Source organism: Dermacentor variabilis, chromosome 1 (assembly GCF_050947875.1).
Source record: "Dermacentor variabilis isolate Ectoservices chromosome 1, ASM5094787v1, whole genome shotgun sequence".
NCBI classification, from domain to species: domain Eukaryota; kingdom Metazoa; phylum Arthropoda; class Arachnida; order Ixodida; family Ixodidae; genus Dermacentor; species Dermacentor variabilis.
This window is the reverse complement of record NC_134568.1, coordinates 73,245,444-73,268,520: the sequence shown is the minus strand read 5'-3', so window position 1 is coordinate 73,268,520 and position 23,077 is coordinate 73,245,444. Positions and strand designations below refer to the sequence as shown.

The window sequence follows — 23,077 nt, the reverse complement described above, 5'->3', positions numbered from 1 at the left end:
GAGGCAAATTTCGGACAAGCCAAAGGCAATGAACGCGTTGGAGTCGAAGCTCGAGGTGGTGCGCGTGAAGAAGTACGTGGCGCCGCCTGGACATCAAGAGAGGAACGAATTTCGCGTGCATCGTCTCCTCTCTCCCTTTGCCCCAGTAACCTGGGCGGACGCCGGCTTTGGAAATCAAGTGTTCAGTTAAGCCACTGGGTACCAGGTACGTTTCACGAGTACGCCCTATAAAGCGCACAACTTAAGCAACGTTCCTGACAGCAGCACTGTTTATGGGGACGCATGTTTCCGGAAACGATGACGATGTACTGGTAAAATAATGTATAGGTTGGCGAGTTTTTTTCTTCTTCTACGTCTCATTAGCAAACGTGCGCACCTATGCTATATTATCTTAAGATTTAATTTTATTGTGAAGCGATTACTCGCTAAAACGATTCTGAGGCATCCTGGTTTTCGATAAATCTCCCGTAAGTAAACGCCATTCCTTGGGAACGCGAACAAAATACGTATTGTTGGAAGTTCCCAATGAATTTATTATTAAGTCTGTAATCTGCACTTTCAGTTGCGCATGGCTAGGAAGATTTAGGCATGCATTCTCTATAGCAAGAGCATCCTTCAACCCTGCTCCGGACATTTACTTCCATGTTTAGATACATTTGAAGGCCAGGAAAGCAGTCATTAGAGTATCGCTAAACCGACTTGAATGAAACTGGTTGCATTAAAAGGGGAACAGCAAATTATTGGTGATGATATGCAGTAAATTTTAATTCAGGACACCTCGTATTCTAGAACATCTTGCAAGACTCTAATGATTCTAAAGAAAAGATTAAAAAGGTTGATTGCAATTCTGACTTCATTCGCGATAAAAAAAAACAACATTTTTAAACACTTTGTGAATCTGTTGTTTCGGAGAAAACAGCGCCGCTATTTTATTTTCATTTCTCAAAATCAAAATGTTGCATTACATTTTGAAGCGCCAAGTGCAATGGGCTATCAGGAAGATATTTTGTGAGAGTGAACTGGACTCGGTATTTCGAGAAGTGCTTTCGCTGTTGAATGTACGAGGAATATTATTTATTTTTGCTTCCATTATCACCATCACCTTTCTTCTTTCTCTGTTTCTATTTTTTCTTTATTCTTACACGTTCCCTCCAGCTAACGCAGTGCACCTGGCAACAAATTGACCCTGCAGGCAGACTTGTCGGCGTCTTCTGCATAAATATAATCGTTACAAAAGCTCCCTTGTTTTTCTACGTGCGGATAACGAAGCGAATGCGCCCCTCAGGGTGATCGTAATTGGTCCCAAAACAACTTTGAGCCGTTGGTCTTCTAGTATACCGATGAAATAACCACATGTATGCGGTTAAACCGAGAGGACCAACCTGCGGAAAAGCATGGTGAAAGTTGTGGAAGCCCTCGCCAAACATTCCTACGGACATGGCCGGGTTCTCCGTGGGCGCGATGTTCTTGTCGTACGGCCGGTAGCCCCAGGTGTGCGCCGCGCTGTTCACCAGCCACGTCATGTGCAGGCTGACGGTGTAGCGCAGCAGGGCGTTCACGAGGTGCGCGTTCCAGAACGTCTCACCCACCAGCCACATGGGTACGAGCGTCGGCAGCACGAAGCAAAATAGCGTCACTAGAGGAACGTAGTACCTGCGGCGAAGTGGTTTAGAAAAACACGAATATTAAATTCTTGGTGTTGCTGAGAAAGGCAAAAACGGTCAACCACGCAACGATACCCCGAAGCAGTCAGCATTTCTTTTAAAAGCTGCAGAAGTCACACGCGTCGTTCACGCATTCTTGGTCACAAGCAGAGAGGACGTAGGGCGCGTAACTGGAGTCTATACTTCGTGCCGAATAAAGTCTCTTCAGTTGTACATAGTTGCGGTACTTATAGATGTCATGTGTTCACCCTCGCTATTCTGAACTTTCGAGCGATGAGAGCGCGTAAAACTCCGCCAAACAGCCGGCACACCCTCTCTGTAGTGTGGCCCGTATACCTTCGGTAGGGGGCGCAAATTATTTCGCGTGAAGCGGCGAATATATGTATTAAGACAAAGGGATGTGTCAGTCTAGTAATACAAAGCGAAAGCCGTAGCACCATTTGCACGTTTCCAAACTCGGAATATTAAGTCTAGACCATCGATTTCCAACGTTACAGCAGTTCGTTCAAATGAAATTCGTGGAGGGATGTGTTAGTCGCTAAAGTTGGGGAACGCAACATGCGAGGAACCGAACCTATATAATACATTTGTTGACATTCCATAGAGTTCAACTAACTGCAAATGCAATTAAAAGACAGGGTCTCGCCGACAGTCACTGACAAATAACGCCTACGAATACTGATTCGACAGTATAACGGTGTGCAACGACTCCTTGCATTGCTGTGCTGTTCTTTAGGTGTGTTCTATAAACGCAGCCGCGTAGTTTCAACTCGAGACTCACTTCCTCTGGAAGACAACGACGGGATCCTGCAGCACGTCGGAGCAGTCGACGGTGGCGCCCTTGCGGACCACCTCGGGATGTTTCTTGCACATGAGCCAACCCATGTGCGCGAAGAAGAAGCCACGGTTGATGTTGTGCGGGTCGGCATCTGTGTCCGAGAACTTGTGGTGTACCCGGTGGTCCCGCGTCCACTCATAAATGTCGTTCTGCAAAAACAGGTGGCAGAAGAATTACTTGCTGAGCATGCCATTCGCTGACTTTTGCAGAAGCACGTTGGTTGTTCAGCGACTGAGCCTTTGTTGTGCTTTTATACGTGGAGTAGGTTAAGAAGAAGAAGCTGATAATAATACTATAAGCTACAGACGACGTCTGCGAAGCTCGCGATTCACCCAAGACCCCTGCGCTTACTGGGCGGAAGAAGCGCGCATCGATTTGCGCTAGCGGTTGGAGGCTCATCGACAATGCGGATAGCAGTAATGTTTAGCGCCGTGTGAGCAGTACTGCGAGAACGCGCTTTTCGTGCTGGAAAAACGTGGTGGTGGTTGGGGCATATTGTTAACGGCTGAGAGTATAGCCATGAGAGTGAACACGCCAATGCGAGACAGAGGACTCCTCAGGCAAGTCTTTTGCGTAACGAAATAAAAAAAAGCAAAGGTGAAAAAAAAAAGGATGACGATATGCTTTATGGGAAAATAAAAGAAAATGAGAGATAAGGAAAGCGAGCTCGAAATGTTAGCTAAACGCCACATAGCCGAACACAGCACGGTGTCAAACAGGACGAAACAAAGAGCAATCGAAGGAAATGAGCAAGTCACAGGCACACAGCACTCGACCGAGCCACACGGATAGCGCCTTGCAGCTAGGATTTCCCGCTGAGGAACGTAAGGTGGATGGGCACGTGGGACACGAGGTCTCAATTCGAAGGACGGTGCGGGCTCGGAGTCACTACCCAAGCAATAAGACCCTCAGAAGCTTTGCGCATGCACTGTGATGTCCAGCTCATACCTAGCGCTGTACCGCAAGCACATCGAACACATTTCAATTCAGTACGCGTTTTGAATCGAATCACTGTGCTTATCACATAGATGAATCACTGATGATTGCGCTTATCAGAGATTTGAACAGCTTAGAGCGCTTATCACATATGAATATTATCCTAGGGATATTGACGGGCCAATTATTCACGGAGCCGAATCGACGCTGTTTGCAGCGGCCTGCTTCACAAGCGCTGTGCGCTTGACACTGGTTGAACAAAATTTTCAATTATTTATCGCTTCCGTGAGCTGTCTTTTCTGTCGTATTTTTGTGATTCCCGTTCAGAAACAAGTCCTATAGGCTCACAATATGGTTAGGAAAGAAACTGAGATATTATCAGTAGCATTGCACCCACGCTTCATTAAGATTTAGTGAAGCCGAATGGTTCCTATGGCAGAAAAGAGGGATATTCAAAAGAAATTTTGCCCATAATACATAAGTATTGTGTGTGTGTGTGTGTGTGCGTGTGTGTGTCTTAAACAATGCTTTGTTGTTATTCTTTCTAACTTCTACATTTTGTAAAAATGAAACCTACCTTGTAAAACTGTGCGTGTACAATTTAAGAATAGCGACTTAGGTGCACATCTAATTGAACAAGACTCTTGTTCACTAAGCATTTCGCAAATTGTATCACCTCGTAAGGAAATGTTTCAGCCAGTCGTGATAACAACCATACGGTTAGCTCGAGTGAATGGCCCATGACAGATAGCTCTTAGGAGCGAAAACGCTTGTGTGAATCAGGAACGTGGTTCTCGTTCCAGGTGCACAGAATTTCTCAAACTAGCTTTCTAAGCACGGCAAATGCGGGAACAGGTTATGGCTGTGCACTTGGGCTCTGCCCCGTGTGTCAACAATCCATCGCGGCACTCACCTGCAGCGCGAAGCAGTTGGCGATCATGAGCATTATCCTGAGTGGCAGCTTCGCCTTGAACGTGCGGTGGCACCAGAGTCGGTGGGCTGCCACTGAAGAGCCGACGCCGGAGATGCCAAGTCCAAGGAAGGCTGCGAGGAAGGAGGCAATGAGGTCGGTGGTGGTGGTGGTGAAAACTTTCTTTTCGTCTGGCACGTTAATAGTGCGCGCTTCACCCTGCCTAGGCGTTTGGCACGAACCCTTGGGTTCTGGCGGCGTCGTCGGCCCGCTGGACTGCCTTTAGTTGTGGGAAATATACAGGGTGTCTCGCATAACTTCTTGAGCCAAGGATTTAAAAATGAACGGCGTGTCGGAAGCGAATTGAATTGAACGCGAACTATTCGCAATAGCCTATAGCAACTCAGACTTCTTTTTGTTTTCCCCATAACTCGCCATTTCATTAAGTTTAATTACCCAACGTTTTAATTATTGACTGAGGACCACAAGTATGACACGCAGATTTGTAGAGCACGTTGACAAACTTCTCAATAAATTGTTTCCAGCACGATATATCTCACGTGGTCCTTTTTTTCACGTTCCAAAGAAAGCCCGCGAAATATGAAAAAAGCCACGTGACGGAGCGCTTGCGCAGTGGCATCGTGCTGCTCCCAAGCGTGCGTTCGGTGAACAAGGTCGGCTGCATCGTGACTGGCGACGAGGAAGCGGCAGGGCGTTCTTTATCACACCGGCAGCGCTGGGCAGGGAGCATGCATTTTTACCGTAATCTGACGGCAAAAACGCATGCGGAGGCGCTGCTTGAAAGTATTGCTGTAGCGTGCTGCGGAACGATTTCGAGATGTTTTAGAGCGTGCTTTGTGAAATCTACGCAATATCCGTTCATATGAAGTCGTCGGGGAAGCCTTTCGGTGCATCGGTAACAACAGCACGCGGAAATATCGCTTGGAGGCGCAAGCATGCCGCGCGCATTATCAGCCGCGGTGTGTATGTGCTGTGAACTATTTTGGGTATATCGGTTTTAATTCGACGAAGAGAACCGGTATCTCTCTACTACCAGCATGAAATGGTAAATATGCTAACTACCTGAGTGCTTGTCGTAAGGACGAAAACATAAACCATAAGAGCGCATGCTCGTGTACGGCCAACCCAAGACAACTACGAAACATCTAAGCGGCAGGTGCTATCAAATATTTGTGATACACCGGCATCTTTCTCACGGTTTTCAAGTCTATAGTCTTGAAATCACTATATGTCTACGCTAGCCTTCCTGCATGAGGCCGATGGCGCTGCTCAACACAGTGATCACTGAAGTTGGTGAACTAGCGTGATACATATATAAGCTATGTGCTTCGGCATTGCCTTTCCGCCCTGTAAAGCCATAACATATGAGAGGGATCGTATAAAGAGAATGCAATGGCTATTTTTTAGGGCAACATTTCCGTAACACGTGTGAGTGCGTCGTAGAGAACGGAGTGAACACAACGGAAAAAAATCTCTTATCAACCTCTTTCTCCAAAAAGAAAGAGAAAATGGGCTAACGCCACAACACGACCCCGCATCGCATAGTCACGCCGCACAACGTTTATAGATCCATAAACGTTGATCCAGTATGCTTGGACCATGCGCTATAGAGAACAAAGATGTCTGTAATCTAGCACCTATCACTGCTTAGAACGCTCGCGCAGTTCGTAAACGGTCGCTTAGCTGGACCATCTTAATTCACACTATAAGATATGCTGTTATTACTAACCAAAACTATTTTATTCATGGGTGGAACCCTCATCCACCGAACCAAGTAGTAACGCAATGCAATCTGCAGCTAGCAGTTTGAACGCTTGTCAAAGTATAACAGCACAGCTTCTATCGTATCAGAACGATACCCACACTGTTACGATCGTCGCGTATGTTTCATGGCTCCTAAACCGCAGCTTAGGACCAAAGAAGAATACTGCTCTAAGGCGACATTAGTGCATGGAACATTCAGAAACACACAATTGATTTCCGAGGCTGATTGTAGACACGAATATGCGCGCACACATCGCGCTGCGTGCTCCGTCCGCCTCAACGCCAGCAGAAAGTGCGGTCGCGCCGACTTAAACCACTTCAGTACGTTTCCCAGAACCGTTTTCCACGTAGAAGACACCTCGTCATACTAAATAGACCGCACGAACGCAAAAACACACGCCAGAAACTACCGCCTAGCGTATACCTGCCATGCAAGACGGAGCGCTCGCCCAAACCAGCATGTCGACTGCCCATAGATGGCACCACTGCACAGCAATATGGTGGCGCCCATGAAACAACGGTGTATAGGCTACCTTCAATGGTCAGGCGGCGCAGCGATCGGCTCAGCCGTCAGCGCCACCGTGTCAGTTCGGCGAAACACCGAGGCGGCCACTTCTACGGAGGCATGCGTTTGCGGCGCTCGTTTGAAGCGTGTCGGTCGTTATAAATTGTGGTTTTAATACCCCTGTCACGCGGAAAGATTTAATGTCATTCGAATCGAATGGCATTCGCATATAATCCCACTAATCGGGATTTACACGGGAAAATTTAATGTCATTCGAATGGAATGACATTTGCCATCGAATGAGTTAGAGAAACTCATTCGCATTCGATTTCGAATCGAATGTATACTCATGGCCCCACATAGACAACAGCGACACGCAATGCGAAAAAATAATGCGTGCATCAGCAAAGTCAGAAGATATTTCTTTAGGCTTATAAAAAGGAATAATTATTTTTGCCGCGTTCACCACGGGCTGTGCTCAAGCGCTATTACTCTTTGCGTCAGGAGTGTGTTGCGGCGGTCGGCCATATTGGATGTGTTGATCGAAGTGCTTTTAGTTGCGAATAATAGGCATCAAAATGTTTTCATCCGTTTTAAAGGTACTCGCAAAAGTTGTTAAACGCGTTTAATAGGCACAAAATTTCTTTGAGTTTCACAGATTTTGTTCCAGATCGTCATTGCTATCATTTGCGAATGCCATTATATTTTACTCTGTAGCACCGCAAGAGACCGACTGGCATTCGATGCATCGAATGCCATTCCATTCGAATAACATTACATCTTCCCGTGGGACAGGGGTTTAAGGCAGTCGAAGACATCAAGGCCCATTTTGGACCACTGGCTCTTCAGAAAGGACGTGAAATGCGCTATAACGTAAAACTATTCCAACCTTTTCTATTCCAATTCTGCAATCAGCCCACCGCGATTGGTCAAAAACTTTTTCGGACCACCCCCACTTCACCTGTCTGTCACGCGACGTCACGAAAACCGTGATAGCTCCCCATCTGATATGACGTGTACACACTGATTATGAACAATTTGACCGAACAAAACAAAAATAGTTATTTCTGATTCGACGCCTTTTTGCCATTAGCCCTCGGCTATTGATCAAAAGTTTTCGGGCTGCACCCATTTCACCTGCCTCTCATGCGACGTCACAAAACCGCAAGAACTTACCCCGTCAAAGTGACGTGAACGCGTTAAAAATGCATTAATATGCCGAACAAAACTGAATTTTCTTCTGAATAGCCGCAGACAGCCCCATTCCTAAAGGATAAAAGATGCCTGCCGCCGATCACTCCGGCACTGGGCCGGTATATTGTAGCGATGCCTTTTCCGAATCTATGCTTTTTCAGGCTTTTCGCGCTTGGCCAGTGGTCAGAGCGACGGTCTGCCCACATTATCAACGCGATCAGGCGGCCGTGTGTGGTGGATGATAAGAATAGCATAGAATAAGGCATAATGCATCGCTACAAAATAGCGGCCCTGGCTTCTCGCACCTACTGGAGGGCATGAGTTTATTTGCGTGTAATAAAGCTTTCTGCGTGGCCGTGTAACGTTTTAGAGAACTTTCGGTACGTTTACGACCTCGCTCTGCCAACTTTTCTTTGCAGAGGGTCCGTTTTAGCGTCATTCTTAAGCTTCCGTTGCATGCCGCCGCGATTGTCGACGGGCCACCGCAATCTAAGTAAGAGAAAGTGGACCAATTGTAGACGCCGGCACCGCCCCCTTCATCCGGTTATCGATATTCAGTGCAGCGGCTCGGCCCCATCGAATCCCTCTCCACTTGGTGGACATGCTCCTTGCTTCTTGTGAGCCGATTAGATAGGACAAGCCGCTCAGTGTAGGCAATGTTATTCGTTTTTCAAGCAAACAAAAGTGACCTCCTATGAACGAGAGGAGCATATGATTGGTTTGTTCAGACAACCCTGCGGGTGACCTCCCAATGCATGCGTCGGCGGCTACGCAAATTTGACGTCAGGAGATTGTAATAAAAACATATTGGAATAGTTTTACGTTATGCGGCCCCAAGTTTACGACTACAATTATGTATATTATGTCAAAGAAGTAAACAGCGCGGAAATCGCAATGAAATGCTTAAATTAAATTATTGGGTTTTCCGTGCCAGAACCACGATCTGATTATGAGGCACGCCGTAATGGCGGACTCCGGAATAATTTGGTCCACCTGGGGTTCTTAAACGTGCACCTAATTCTAAGTTCACGAGCGTTTTCGCATTTCGCCTTCCATCGAAATGCAGCCGCGGTGGCCAGGATTTTACCGCCCGACCTCGTGCTTAGCAGCCCAACACCATCGCCACTAAGCAACCACCGCAGGTCGCGAAGTGTTTGTCACAACAAAGCAAGCATGCTTTCGAAATCGAACTCAAACGAAGTTAGCAAATCATTATTTTGTGCCTCTTAAGTGAGCAAATACGGCCGTAGACGTTTTTCAACTTGTCATTTGTAGCTTCATTGCTTGGAGCGTGCCTTGCACCTCACAATTGTAGAGGTTTTGGCGAATTGGCACGTAAGTGCTTTTTCATTCGTTGACAAAGTGCCTCTAGTGTAGTCTCGTATTGTCGTTCGGGCTCGAATATGAGAGGTCATCACGGCTGAAACATAATGGAGAGCAAACAGCTGAGACCAAACAACGCGAATACTGAACAAATGTGCGCAAGCATGCGCCAGAGAAATGCGAATTTGCGAATATTCGACATGTGCTGCAGTGCACTCCAACATTAGTTCGGTTTTTCTAAGCGCAAGAAAATATCGGCATGATTCAGCCCGATTCCAGCAGTCACGTCTTGATCTTGGCGCAGAAAGAAGCTGCGCGTTTGATTATTAATGCGCAACAAAAAGCACAGTGCAATTAAGCTCCAATACGTAGCGCTTACGAAGGTCGAGTTGACACGTAACAACCACAGCTCGTTTGTTTTGGAGCGAGACGAGCCAAACAGCAATCTAAACCAATATACAACAGCGCTAATCAATTCGCGCGTTTTTGTGGAGGCTGCCTGCTGGTTCGTTCTTTCTTTCTTTCTTTCCATTTACGTCTTAGTTCGTTTAACAGAAATTCGCAAGAGTGACACGAACCGCGACGATCCACTTCAGCCGCCGGGTTGCTTCCCACGGTTTTGAAGGGGAGTGGTACAGTTTGATGCTGACATCCCCTTCACAGTTGTGACATTCCTTAATGCAGGAGGATCTGTGCTTGTTCTTTTTGTCCAGACTTCTTATGGAGGAGCTGCCGAGAGGCCAGGGTGAATCCATCGACAAATTGTAAAAGGGCGCTTTCAGGCGGGCCTGAGCGCAGTACGGTCAATGGTGAAATGGCGGTGACGGCCTACTTGCGGGGGCTCTCCGTCGCTGCAAGGTGGCCTGACATGTACAGACAAACTTCATTGCAGGGTGCCTCTGTATTCATACACGCGCCACGCGTGGACCTTGCGGCAGCGCCTTTATATGGCGCAGTTATATGGCGCAGAGAGGAGGCAGGCTGCAGTACACGCCTCATACATGACCCGTTTCGGTGGTGGCAGTTAATCGCATTAACGTCGGCAGTCATCCTGAGATGGTTTCCGTCGCAATTCTTTTTCTCGCCCTATGGTGAGCTGAAGCTGAGGATGGGAAGGTAGCCTGCAGACGACAGAATAACGTCGGTGACCAGAGCAGTCATCGTCAGCGTAAAGAAATAGAGGGACGGATGGACGGACATATGGACAAGGAAAATCCAGTGTCGAGCACTTAACTGCGATCGCAACAAAAAGTCTACACTTTTCTAGTTTGACTGATTGGCTGATGGTGTCTATACCTCCAAAGCTGCTCAGTACGCTGTGAGGGACTGGTAGTCAGCAATTGTTCATTTAGTGTGTCCTAGAGGCCCTCAATCTGTTAGTAAAAAAAGAATTGGTAAAAAAATTGCAGACTTAAGGAAGAATACTATGAAATGTACAGTCTACACGTGTGCAACCATGTCAGAAAACAGAACACAACTGTGTAAGTAGCCCTCATTTGATGGCCAAGGTTGAACTTCACCCATGCAACACTCTGGTCTATGAAATATACCATAGCGTAGGGCAATAGAATAATTTTTATCGATTAGAATTTTTTTCCTCACCTAAATATGTTCACAGGCGTATTAGCATACTGCCGTGATTTAAATTCGGCCTCCATGTCCGGGAAATGAAATTGCTATATCTCGCTGAGTGGCAGAACGCCCCCAGCACCAATCCACCGCGGCCGGTCTGACGAAAGGTCTTGCTGCACGGAGAGGTACCTGGGGTAGCTTTTAAAGCGAAGCTTGCTTCGCGAACCATCCCAGGCTTTCCTGACCGTAGCTGCCGCCTGATGCTGGTGCTGCTGCGCCTGCGTTATCGCCTAATAGCTTACACTCGGCTACGCGACGGCGGCGCTTTCTAGTAGCGAAGGCGCACACTACTTCGCTCGCAGCAGTAGAAGGTACAGGGAAACCGGCCTCCCCATGCGGGTCATTGGCCGCTGGTGGAGAAGGTGAAGGGGCCGCTAGGCGAAGATCTGCGATGAGACGGGAGAGATGGCACCGAAGGAGATGGCGTCACATTGCGCATGAGTTGCGCCCCCTGGCAACCACGTGGACCGTTGACTCTGCGCCTCCAATGGGAGGTAGTGTACCACAAACAAGTGGTACAGAAGGCCGGCTTGCCTCTTTCCATCCCTATAACGCTGGTTGCGTTCATAGGTGCATTGCACTGCAGAGCGCCTAGTTCGGGGCATCCTTGACCAACATGAGAAGGTGCGCGTGAACGCTGCCTGGTAAGCTTCGCTGTATATATAGATTCCAACAAGGCAGGTTGGATCTGCTGTAAGGTTTCGTTTTTTTTTAATGAGAGAACTAACAAATTGAAAACAGTGGTGAGAGTGCAAGACGTTCCCTGAAGTCCACACGCCCGGCGCTCTTGAGTGAGCACGCAGTACCTTCCTCTGTGGCGAAGTCGCGTGAAGAGGGCGAACTGACGGCGACTCAGGTGAGGAGAGGGGAATGAGAGTGGTCGCCCCTACCTATTTCTGGCCAGACAGCGACGTGTCATCCCCCCCTCCCCCAACTCTCCCTTCGACCACATGTTAGCAGTGTACATCGGTTGCTCTGTCCCTTGTCTTCGCGCTGACCCGTCGCGGTAGCTTAGCGGCTATGGTGTTGCGCTGTTAAGCACGAGGTCACGGGATCAAATCCCGCCTCGGTGGCCGCATTTCTCTGGGGGCGAAATACAGAAACGCCCGTGTCCTGTGCATTGGGGGCACGTTAAAGAACCCCTGGGGGTCAAAATTAATCCGGAGTCCCCCACTATGGCGTGCCTCATAATCAAGTCGTGGTTTTTACACGTCAAACCCCAGAATTCATTAATTCTTCGTGCTGCTTCGGCATCGCACTTGTGTACTTTGCGTGTTTTCATGTTTTAAAAGAACTCCTTCACGCGCAACATACGAATATTACGTGATTGTCGTCACAAGCTATTTGTATAATGAGCTGGTGATTCAGGTTTAGGTTGTAGCGCAAGCTCCTGCAAATTGTCGCAGACATGCAGTCATGGAACGTCTGCGCCCGTCGGACATTCAAGAAGCTTGTGCCGCTCGCCAGTGTGTACCCCTGCCGATACTGTCACGCGTCCATTGCCCTGCATTTTGACAGTGAACGTTTTCCTCCGAATGATCACTATTAGCCTATAAATTTATCGCTTGGCACAGGACGCTCATAGTGTATTCCAAATTTCTGGAATGTTGTCGCCGATTCTATACCGAAAGGTTCTTGTCTAATGAGATTATGCCCGTGATGCGGATAGTTTTGCAGATTCTCGAATGTACGTGAGGGACCAGCGACTGATCGGTAATGTACGGTGATACACGCACAATTAGCAGAGATGTTTGACTTGCAAGTTCATATTCGACGACCTACAACCGTACTCGCCGCAGTGATGTGATTTGAGTTTTGTTTGCACTTCTGGGCACAAGTTCGCCCAATAAAGAGATATATTATTCAAGCATAGTTCTGGAACTGCCTGGTTCTTCATCGTCACTGGAACGTGACAATGCGCTTCTTTTGTCTGAAAGTGACTCGAGTTGTCGAGTCCAACCACGTGTCTCTTCCAAGCGCGTGTTTAGCCGAGATTTAGCAGAGCGGGGTGAAGGAGTGAGCCATGCGCCTGTGTCCTCACCCAAAAGGCTTGTCTGCCACTTGGCCGTGAATATGACACAGTAGATGCCACACGCGGCCCCAATGTGTAGCCCAATGAAGAGGAACACGTTGCGCCAGACGATTTCCATCTTGAAAGGCTCCTTGGACACCACCTCACTCTCGGTGTCGCTGCTGTTCTCCGGCAGCTGCTGGTCATCCTGATGATCATTGTTCTCGAGGTGCTTTTTCCTCTCTGTCACCGAGGTGGTCGTTACGGAGCTCTGCAAGGTAGACGAGGGAGCGCGCTTGTTAGAATACTCGTGCACGCGAACAGTTGTTAAACGGTTTCGCCAAGGTGACTAAATTGCAGGAGCCATTTACAAAGCACACTCAGCCCAACTGCCTGCGTACAGCCTGAGCTGTTTATGAGCTCCGAGTGAGAAGAAGCGTTATGTGTGATAGAGATGGATCTGAGCAAAAATACACTCACAAAAAAGGAAACGAACTAAAGAGGATGCAAAACGTATTCGTGCGCAAGCTCAGCCCGTAATTACGCTAATAGCCCGGAATAAAGAAGCAAACAAACAACGCTTGCTCCTACAAAGCTGCCGCCGCTGGGTCCGCAATGTGCCTTCGAAATTGGAGACAACCGAGTGGCGTAGTTGAACAACGAAGGGGGCACGTGGCCGCGAGGCCAGGAAGTGGGAGGATCTGTTTCCCCAGCAGTAACGTACACGGCTGAAGGCGAACGAAGAACTGAACGGCGTTGTTGGCGGGAGGTAAAGCGATTTAATAAAAGGATGTAGACACTGTTCTATATATCTTGCACAGCGCTGAGCCGTTACTATCCTTTTTGCTATTGAGACTATTTTTATTTGGTGTGAACGGTTGTAATGCCGGAGTGCCGGGCACTTTCGTGAGAGCTACTTCGGCTGGTGCCCTTACGCGATGAGCATTTGTTCGGCCTTCAATTCTATACTTGCATGCCCTTTACCTGTACTTCGTGGTCATCCGGATGTTGGAGATTGCTTTTGGAAGGAATAATGGTAATACTGATAATAGCTGCCGTTTTGTTGACACCAAATGCTGTACGCGTGATTTCGTTTCTTCGTTCTTCTTTACGGCTTGTAACGAAGAGAGAGGAAGGGAAACTGAGGGGGCTTTCATTCAAGTAGAATAAAATACATGTTTCGACGCGTCCTGCAGTGTGCACAATTTAATTGACAAAAGATGTTTTCTCAAAGTGGTACGTTTGAACGACATTGCACCCATTTAGCTTCATCTTATAATTCTGAAGCCTAAAATTTTTACTGAAGATCTCTCCTGTTACCTTAGTTTACAGAGCTACTTTCCTAATCTGAATATGATTTCGCCTCTTCTTAGTGCAGATGTTTAAGCAAGCTCAGCATTTCTCCTTCCTCGACATAGGATTGCGCGTTCGCTACATGTTGTCTATAAACGCTTCTTTCAAAATATGGTCAACGTCAGAAAGATTTCCTAAAGAATGTGTTTATGCCGTTGCTAGAAGCAAAAAAAAAATGGCAGTTTTGCCCAAAGTGCGACGCATTGGCAGCGCCAGTGAGGTTTATCGTTGCGCTCGACCTACTTGGACGATGCTATAACGATAGGCGGGTGCAATATACCTTGGCGCGATGCTGCACGTAAGGCAGCTGCTGCTAGGCGTAAGGAAAAGCGCCCTGGCAGCTACCAGACGCTTCACGTCGCTGGCGTCATAAGGAGCGTCGCATCTCCGCGGTGCACGATGTGAGGCCGACGGGAAACCGTTGGCACCCAGGGAAATATTAGATGACGCCAGCTTGGCGTTTACGGCCCGTTCCGCTCAGACCAGTGCTGCGCAGAGCAGCTCAGCAGGAACACTTATGCCAGCAGCGGAAGGTAAAACGCTGCCCTGGCTCCACCACCGAGCCCATTGAGCGGGGGGCTTTGACTGTGCGTCCAATTCGCTTCGTCGTTTTACAAGCCAATATCACTCCGCGTCTCTGGGGCTCTCTAACTCTCTGCGCGCAAGCAGCGCATGCGCCGTCGATAGCGGGACAGCACGAAGACGGCGGCGGTAGCGCCTCCGATGACATCATTCAGACCCGAGCGTCCGTTTAATTGTGATTGCGATAAAAAAAAAGGGAACGATACACAAGCCATTAATCATGTGAAAGTCATTTATCGTCAAAGATGATTGGTCTTGTTTTTTTTTTTCCTGTACGGTTCATTGTTCCTGTTTTGTCGATAGAACGGGAAACGCACAGAACGTTCTTGGCCATAACTGTCATAGATGCCAGGACCCTTAAACTCGGGAGCCCCGTATTAAGTTTGGCAGCAGTGCCTATCCGATTAGATATATACTTCATTTTCTTCTTCGCTTTGTTTCATTATCTCCTGTGCGGTGTAGTTAACCAAAATATTTGTAGTTAACCTTTCTTGCTTTTATATATGCACCATTTATTCCTCACTATAGCTTGCATGCTTAGTGCATTTTTCAAGAGAATGTGTAGGGCGCCTTTGCTTCCTCTGGATAAATCACTCACACGGTTCGCATAGCAGATGCGCCGAAGCCTCGAGACAGCTACCAAAGAGAACTACCAAATTTGCGTTCACCACATCATAGCATTTCAACATCTATTTCAGACGTCAGGGCTGAAACCGTACTTCCCAAATTATGTTTGCTCGAAAATAATTCGGTGTTCTCTTTCATATTCCTCGCGGGTGTAATACCGAAGCATTTGATCATCACAATATCACTCAGAGAAGCACCGTTAAGCTGTGGACCCGCTGGCTATATTGTGGTCGTTGTGACGACAACGGCATTGCTGACGGCATTTAGAGTGAAATCTAAGACTCTCCGTGGTGGCGTAATGGCTTTGGTGTGCGCTGCGAAGCCCGAGAACGCGCGATCGAATACCGGCCGCGGCGGCTACATTTCGGTGGGGTCGGTATGCAAAAACGCCCGCGGACCGTGCAATTGGTGCGCGTTAAAGAAGCCCAGGTGGTTAGAATTAATCCGTGGTCCCCTCCTACGGGTGTGTCTCATAATGATATCCTGGATTTCGCATGTAAAACCCCACACATCTTTTTCATATAGACAAGACTTAAAATAAACAGCAGTCTCGTATGTTCGTCGCGAACGTAAGCATTACGAAATAGACTTATGCGAGTGTATATAAACGTAAGCCTTTCTTTCAATTTATACCTGATCGTGATAGTGGCGATGTTTGTCTTTAGGGTCAGAAAGGAGAAAATCGTAAAGCGAAACTATGTGCAATTGCAATTTGACCTTCCTCCCATGGGCTGTGTGTCGACATAACTCCGCTTCAACGAACTTATTTCAGTGCAAAAACATGTTTATTGGCGCCTATATCTCATGCCTACTCATGCCCTACTGCGTCTCCGGTTGATCGAAAAAAGTCGGCATACGTATCTCCAGTACTTGCCTTGACTAGCACTACATATAGCGGGCGTAGATGTGAACTGTTGTCATTTTCATAGCACAGAAGACATTTTGTGCAATGGTGTCTGCCCTTTACAACGAACATTTAAACAACGTTTCAAGACAACCGCCTTGCAGGAGAGAGAGAGAGATCGGAGGAAAATATATTAAGGGGCAATTTAATTTTCTCTCGTGACCCTCAAATACATGTTGTCTTAGATAATGTAGCCATTTATTTATTAAACAAACATCATACCAGCCTTTTGTCTCGGTATGCACAGTATATAATGTGAAACACATCGAGAGAGATGGTAATAAGACGGCTCAGTGATTAGTTACCTGAAATTTGTTAATTGCCATGTTATTTTTCTTAGAAGCTGTAATTATAGTAGGCTGATTCACTTTGCATAAGGTCTAGGAAATCTGTCGATTAGCGCTTGAATAACCTCGATTATTTTTTTCTGTCCCGATTAGTCGGCTGGGCTCACACGATCAAAATCAGGCAAGCGTCGGCATCGACGTCTCCACTTGACTTGTTCCGCAGCGACATATGGAAAGACCGACTGAGCGACAATTGTTCCGGCTATGACTGTGCCTGCGTTTCTCTAAGGATGAAAGCCACCCACGCGCGCTGCGCATCGGACTAGCGGAGGAGAGAGGCAGCAAGGACAGGAAAGGCAGAGAGGTCAACCAGACGAGCGCCCGGTTTGCTACCCTACACTGGGGGTGGAGAAAAGGAGAATACGGAGAGGTCTCTGCTGCAGGATGTGCTAGTACGCTGCAACTATTTTGTCTTTCAGCGGCTTGTACGAGGTTTCTGAACAAATACCCGGTAACATGCCAAGAAGGCTCGCACGGATCGTAATGAGACTGCCAAAGAATGTTAAGCAACCTATTTGCATCCGCGGCCGGACTTATGATTGCGTCTGAGTAGTTTAATATGATTTACGTGTCCACCAACTGAAAGTTTCGCAGACGTGATACGAAGAGCGCGATTTGTAGCCCACTTTCTTTGCATGCTTTCTTTTCCTTTTGAAGTTTATGTATGTAGGGTGCTTCATTTAACTTGAGCCAAACTTTAAAAATATGCACATGCGACGTAGCTGGACAGAACCAAGATAATGTTGTTTGCCGTCGTTTGGTCATGCTCAGATAATTTTTTTTGCATTCCTGCTAATGATTCTTAATTAATGAGTCTTAATTATTCTTAAGAGTCTTTATTAATGAACTTCTTAAATATTATAGTTAGATTAAATGTGTCAATGGTATAATTGTAGAGCAACATGAAAAACTCGCGAATTAGCTTTCTGTTGCTCAATACGTGCTACACAAAAGTGTTCTTGCGAGCGTGAAAGAAGCCCGCGTATAACGCAAAGTGCCTCGAGCGACCAGTCACGTAGCACTTTTGCCTGTATTCCCGGGCTTCTTTCACTCTCGCAAAGAACAAAGTTACGTAGTACCTACTGAGCAACAGAAAGCTAATTCGCGAGTTTTTCATGTTGCTCTACAATTCTACCATTGACACTTTTAATCTAACTATAATATTTGAGAAGTTGATTAATTAAGACCAATTATATCATTAGCAGGAATGCAAAAAAATTATCTCAGCATCACCAAACGACGGCAAACAACATGATCTTGGTTCTGTCCATCTACGAGGCATTTGCATTTTTTTAATATTGAAATTAAAATTAATTAGATTATGTGATTGTACGTGCCAAAACAACGGTCTGCTGTTGAGGCACGCCGCCGAGATCTGTACCACCTGGAGTTCTTTAACATGCACGTAAATCAAAGTACACGGGTGCTTTCCCATTTCGCCCCTATAGAAATGTGGCCACCGTGGCCGGGATTCGATCCCATGACCTCGTGGTTACCACCCCAACACCATAGCTGCTAAATTTTTTTTTAAATCTTGGTGCATAATATTGGGGACGCCCTATATGAACGACTAGATTATTTTAACCACCTATAGTTACGTAAATCTGCAAGAGTGATTAATTAAGTAGAAGGTTCCTATTATATTGGGTACATCTTTTTTTATCGATGCCCAGCCCTTATTTGCACATTTCTCCCGGGTATACTGTGATCACACCTCACAACTTTCTTTCTTTCTTTCATTATTCGTTTATTTATGACAATCTACAACTTGCCTCAGGAGAGATGGCTAAAGACCTAAGAGTGCTTGGTGAAGCCATGCCACCCTACAAAGGCACTGCACCAATACAAAATGTTGGTGAAATACAATAAAGTTGCACAAACACACAAATTTACATATTTATTAGAAGAGAAACTTGGGCGAGTTGGTGATGATGCATGTCTCGGAAATTAACAGCGCAAGACAGACGAGAACTAAGGGAAAGAAGAACACGACACTGGCGCATATTTGCAGTGCGTAGGGTAGCAGGCCGGATCTTCTCCTCTGGTTAACCTCCCTGCCTTTCCCCTTTCCTCTGTCTCTCTCTCATACACTCGACAGTCATTAGCAGCATTTGGAATGTTGAATTTCAGAAAACACACGCTAATACAGAACAATTATGAGACGCAGCAATATCATAGAAAAGACAAAGCGCATCCTAATGCACAAACCACTTAAAGCGCTAGGAGCATGTAGAATCGATACACAAACACGCATTGATGTGTGAATATTTTACTTTAACCAGTTGTTCCAAACATTAGCAGCAACTTACGAGCGGGATCTTATGAGGAGTTGCAACCCGGCGGACTGCTTTTTCAACACCAGTGTCTAGCTTACTGACCTGTTTTTCTCTTCATCACAACTTAGTGACTGCTCATAGCAGACTGCCGATTACCGAACAAAAAAAAAAACTGCTAATGAGAGCGTGTGGAGGTTCTCTTGTTCGCAATTCTGGGTTCTCGACTCCTGCAGGCCTCCCTGGTTCGAGTTCCAGATTGCATTTTTCGATGGCAAGGCCACAGCTGCTGCGGCTGTTAGATTTTTAGGACGTTTTGAAAAGCAATAGCGCCGTTATAGTGCGCGTTCTTTCGCGTGGCAGTAAAGCTTTTCTCTGGCACTCTTCAGTGATACTGCTACACGGTGTGAGCTTCCAGCAACCGCCTTCAAGCGTATACCGTGCGTCCTTATAGCAAGTACTATTAACTTTGAAAAAAAAAAAGCACCGATACAAAGAATTTTTGCAGGAAGCTTTAATTTGTTTACTAAAGGAACTCACGGTCTCCTGACTGATCTTTCATGTGACTTGCAAACAGACTGTTTAATACTTTGGCAACGCATTCATAGGCAGCACATCCTCTTGTTGTAGGTGTACCTCTTGAGAAAGGCTCAAAAGCTCTTTGTTTGCACAAGTGCCTGACTCCGACTAGTCTGGTGTAGTAAGCCGCATAAATATTCCCTTCCTTTGGCCTATTGTATCGAATTTCACTTCTCTTTTACGAGGTTAACTGTATTCTTCATGGTCACTTTGTATGTCGCTGCCAACGCATAATACCGCAAAGCTGTGCTCTGCGTGACGTACATATGTAATTACCGCAAACCTTGGACGGTGTTAATCACGCATGCACGTGGTACGTGCATGTACTTGCTTTTCCAGAAGTAAAAAAGTAGTCGCCTTGCCTTTATTATGACGCAAAGTGCGAAAAAAAAAGAATATTGTGCGTGTTGCACGGGCACTGCATGGTCGCTAGCCTTGCGGCATTGTTATGTCGTCACTTAGTAGGGCAGCAAGGCACGTCCATATTCACTTACTCTAAACACGCGTTTTTCTTGTGTGTGCGTGTGTCTTTTCGTTCACGGAAAACGCAGTAAAGGTTTATTCCACTCTTCGGAATCGTAACAAAAAACGTGCGGCAACTTTATTACGTCCACCATTTTAAGTGAATTTGTTCCTATACTATGCACCAGCAACTTATGCTTAAAATTAAAATTTAAAAAGAAATACGATGGATCTCGGTGAGTGGTCAAACGATATTTTTAATCTTGATACAGACAACTAAGTTATACTGCCTTACTATGACTTGTTCAAGCCAGCGCAGAATGTCAGAACATGGCTACCGAGATAGCGACTCGATTGCTTTGGCGTAATCACAAAAGCACAAGTGGCTTCTAGCACTTCAGCCAAGCTGTCGTATATATTGTAGCAATTCTGGCCGAGCCCATTCATAGTATCGCAAGCCCGGTTCGTCACCGGCCACTTTGCTACAAAGTGAAGCGTAGAAAAGTATGCCTATTGTAGCGAAGCAGGAAGTGCCTATTGCAGTGAAACGTGTTGCAGCAAGACCCTTGAATCAAATATTCCGTACTGGATGCATAGCCATATGCTCTACCGATTCGTCCGTGCACGAGCCGATCAGCACCATTGTCAGCTTAGAAAAAGTACTGCGCCTGGAAAAGCCAGCGGTGCAAGTCGGAGGGTGATTAAGCCTTAGATTCAGCAGTGGTAGCGAGACAGAAAATCATAAAGCGGTAATGATTATGAGCGGTGGGGAAGAAATAAAGCGTCCCACTTGTAAGGTAATCTTGTGCGCATGCGCATTGCCGTAGAGGACAATTATGATATCGACAGCTACACCTTCGGCTGAGTGGATGCAGCGAAAGCGGCCGCAAAGCGCGCAAATGAGACATCGCCCGTCTCCCTCAATGTTCTAGGCCTGTTCCGACTTAGTCCAGTGACCGGTCTGGAGTCTGAGAAGCAAACAGGAGAAATTCCGGCAGAGCGTATTTAACAATGACTGTCGGCATTCAAGCAATGTACCGTCACAACGCGTATTGCTGAAGGCACCTTCATTTACTATCTGTAGTGATCACTCTGAGATTTCTATTGCTTAGGTTTTCTTTACAAGCTGCATATATGAGCGGTCCGTTCTCCTACCTGGGAACATTCGTACGCCGGAAAGAAAGCTTCACTAAACGGGACCTCCAAATCGCAGCTAGATTTGTCTCATTGGCCACCACAGACTGCAGCGCCTACACCTTCGGAGGCCACAAAGAAAGCCTGACTAAACGCGGCGTCCCAATTGCTGCAAGCTTTAAGCCGACAGCCTTAAGCGGCTCATATCCCCGATGGTCTGCAAGACGCAGCGTGCGGTACAACAAGCCATGTGAGCTCGCCTTGCGCAAACACGCGCTCGCGCGTTCGTTGTCTTCTTCCACAGCTGGCTCCGATGGCGCTCATCGCGCCAAAGTAACTCAAAGTTAATTAAGATAGAGGTGATTCAGGCACTCAAACCCACGACCTTCGGTGGGAGTCGAACGCTCGAGCCTAAGTGGAAGTCGAACCCACAACGTCTGGTGCTAAGGAGAAGTTAATTAAGGCCCTGGTAATTAATATAGAGTTAATTAAGGCACTCGGATCCACGACCTTTGGTGAGAAAAAGCTAGTAATAAGAAGTAACAACGCATTGCAATGAGAATGTCAAGTAATTTAATAAATGTCTCGTGAGCGCGCAGGATTTTGCCTTCACCGTCTTTGGCGTATTCTAAGGTGACTCAATTTTTTGTCCCTGTGGCCCTGTAGAATTTGGGTTCAGCATATCTGACTTCAAACGAACTACTGCACAATTGCATCATCTTTTGCAGACGTAAAACTTCTATTTTCATTGTAATCTACTGTTTTATTGGCATTGTCATCAGCACGTGTCCTGACTTTTATGAGTCAACTGTTACGACGCGACCCACGTGCCAAGTGTCTCAAAGCACTGGCTTGCGTGATTGAAGCTGGTAAGGGTTGTTAAATAGGATTTCAAGGCATGCGTACATATTCTAATACGGGGGTCTCGAAAAGTTTTGACCAGCGGGCTGGCTTGGCGACCAGTAGTTGCCTCGAGGGCCGGACAATATAGAATCATGTATATATTTATGAAAGACACACGCCGTGGTTGCTTAGTGGTTGTGGTGTTGGGCTGCTGAGCAAGAGGTCGCAGGATCGAATACCGGCCACGGCGGGCGCATTTTGATGGGGGCGAAATGCGATAACATCCGTGTACTCAGATTTAGGTGTATATTAAGTAACCGAAGGTTATCCAGATTCCCCCTCTTCGGCGTGCCTCATAATCAAATCGTGGTTCTGGCTCGCAAAACCCTATAATTTTTAATGTGTGAAAGTAAATTTGTAAGAATGAGTAACGGTATATTAGGTGTTGCCTGAAATCCTTATTCCAGCTACTCACAAAATAATTTCCTATTTTAAATAGTTGTGTTAACCTCCGGGGCATGACGTCCTGTAAAGTAACGAATGAATTATTTTAGAAGTAGTTTCCCTATAACCGTCAACTCTCGGTGGGTATATTGATATGAAATATATTTTCATGTTGGCTAACAAGCTTGTTCCCATTTATAGGCAGCACGCCAGTTTTCTTCCTCGTTCACAGTCATTTTATCTCCACCAAGATATCAACAGGACCTTGAGACAGTCTGGGAAACGTCGCCATTCTTTACAGAGGGCCCTTTGTTTTTCTCGATTTTCGTTACCGAAAATCGGGCATTTCAACGATTTGAAGCTCACTTTTGTGCAATGTGTTTACGTTTCAGTAGCGTAGAAGCGTAGGCCATTTGGTGCAGCATTGTCAAGAATAATATTGTGCAATATACACGACATAGAGGGATCGTGTTTCTTTTTCATCTTGCTCTCTTCCTTCCCTGTTGCGCTCTTTTATCCTTAACAATGTTTGCATTTTAGGAGTTGCCAGAAAAGACGACTCGTGTAAGTTGGAGTATTAGCCTATATAATTAAACTGAGACTTAGAAATGTTACGCGACTGCGCGTTTGAAAACCAGCCCGTTTTATTTTGTACTTTTTGTTTTCTGTGACCGCAGCCATGCAGCCTGAATTGCTATACTTTATGAAATAGGATTTATTAACAATGTAGT

The 23,077-nt window shown here is 46.5% G+C and overlaps 1 protein-coding gene across 1 annotated transcript in view; it reads right to left on the bottom strand.

Annotated features, from left to right (window-relative positions):
• Positions 1-23,077, bottom strand: part of LOC142579340 (acyl-CoA Delta-9 desaturase-like) — a 43,695-nt gene that overhangs the window by 3,289 nt on the left and 17,329 nt on the right. Inside the window, exons 2-5 of the mRNA XM_075689424.1 lie at positions 12,829-13,069; positions 4,352-4,482; positions 2,446-2,651; positions 1,383-1,653 (exon numbers count right to left, since the gene is read on the bottom strand). Coding sequence (XP_075545539.1) covers positions 1,383-1,653; positions 2,446-2,651; positions 4,352-4,482; positions 12,829-13,069 — 849 coding nt within the window. The remainder of the gene's footprint in view (positions 1-1,382; positions 1,654-2,445; positions 2,652-4,351; positions 4,483-12,828; positions 13,070-23,077) is intronic.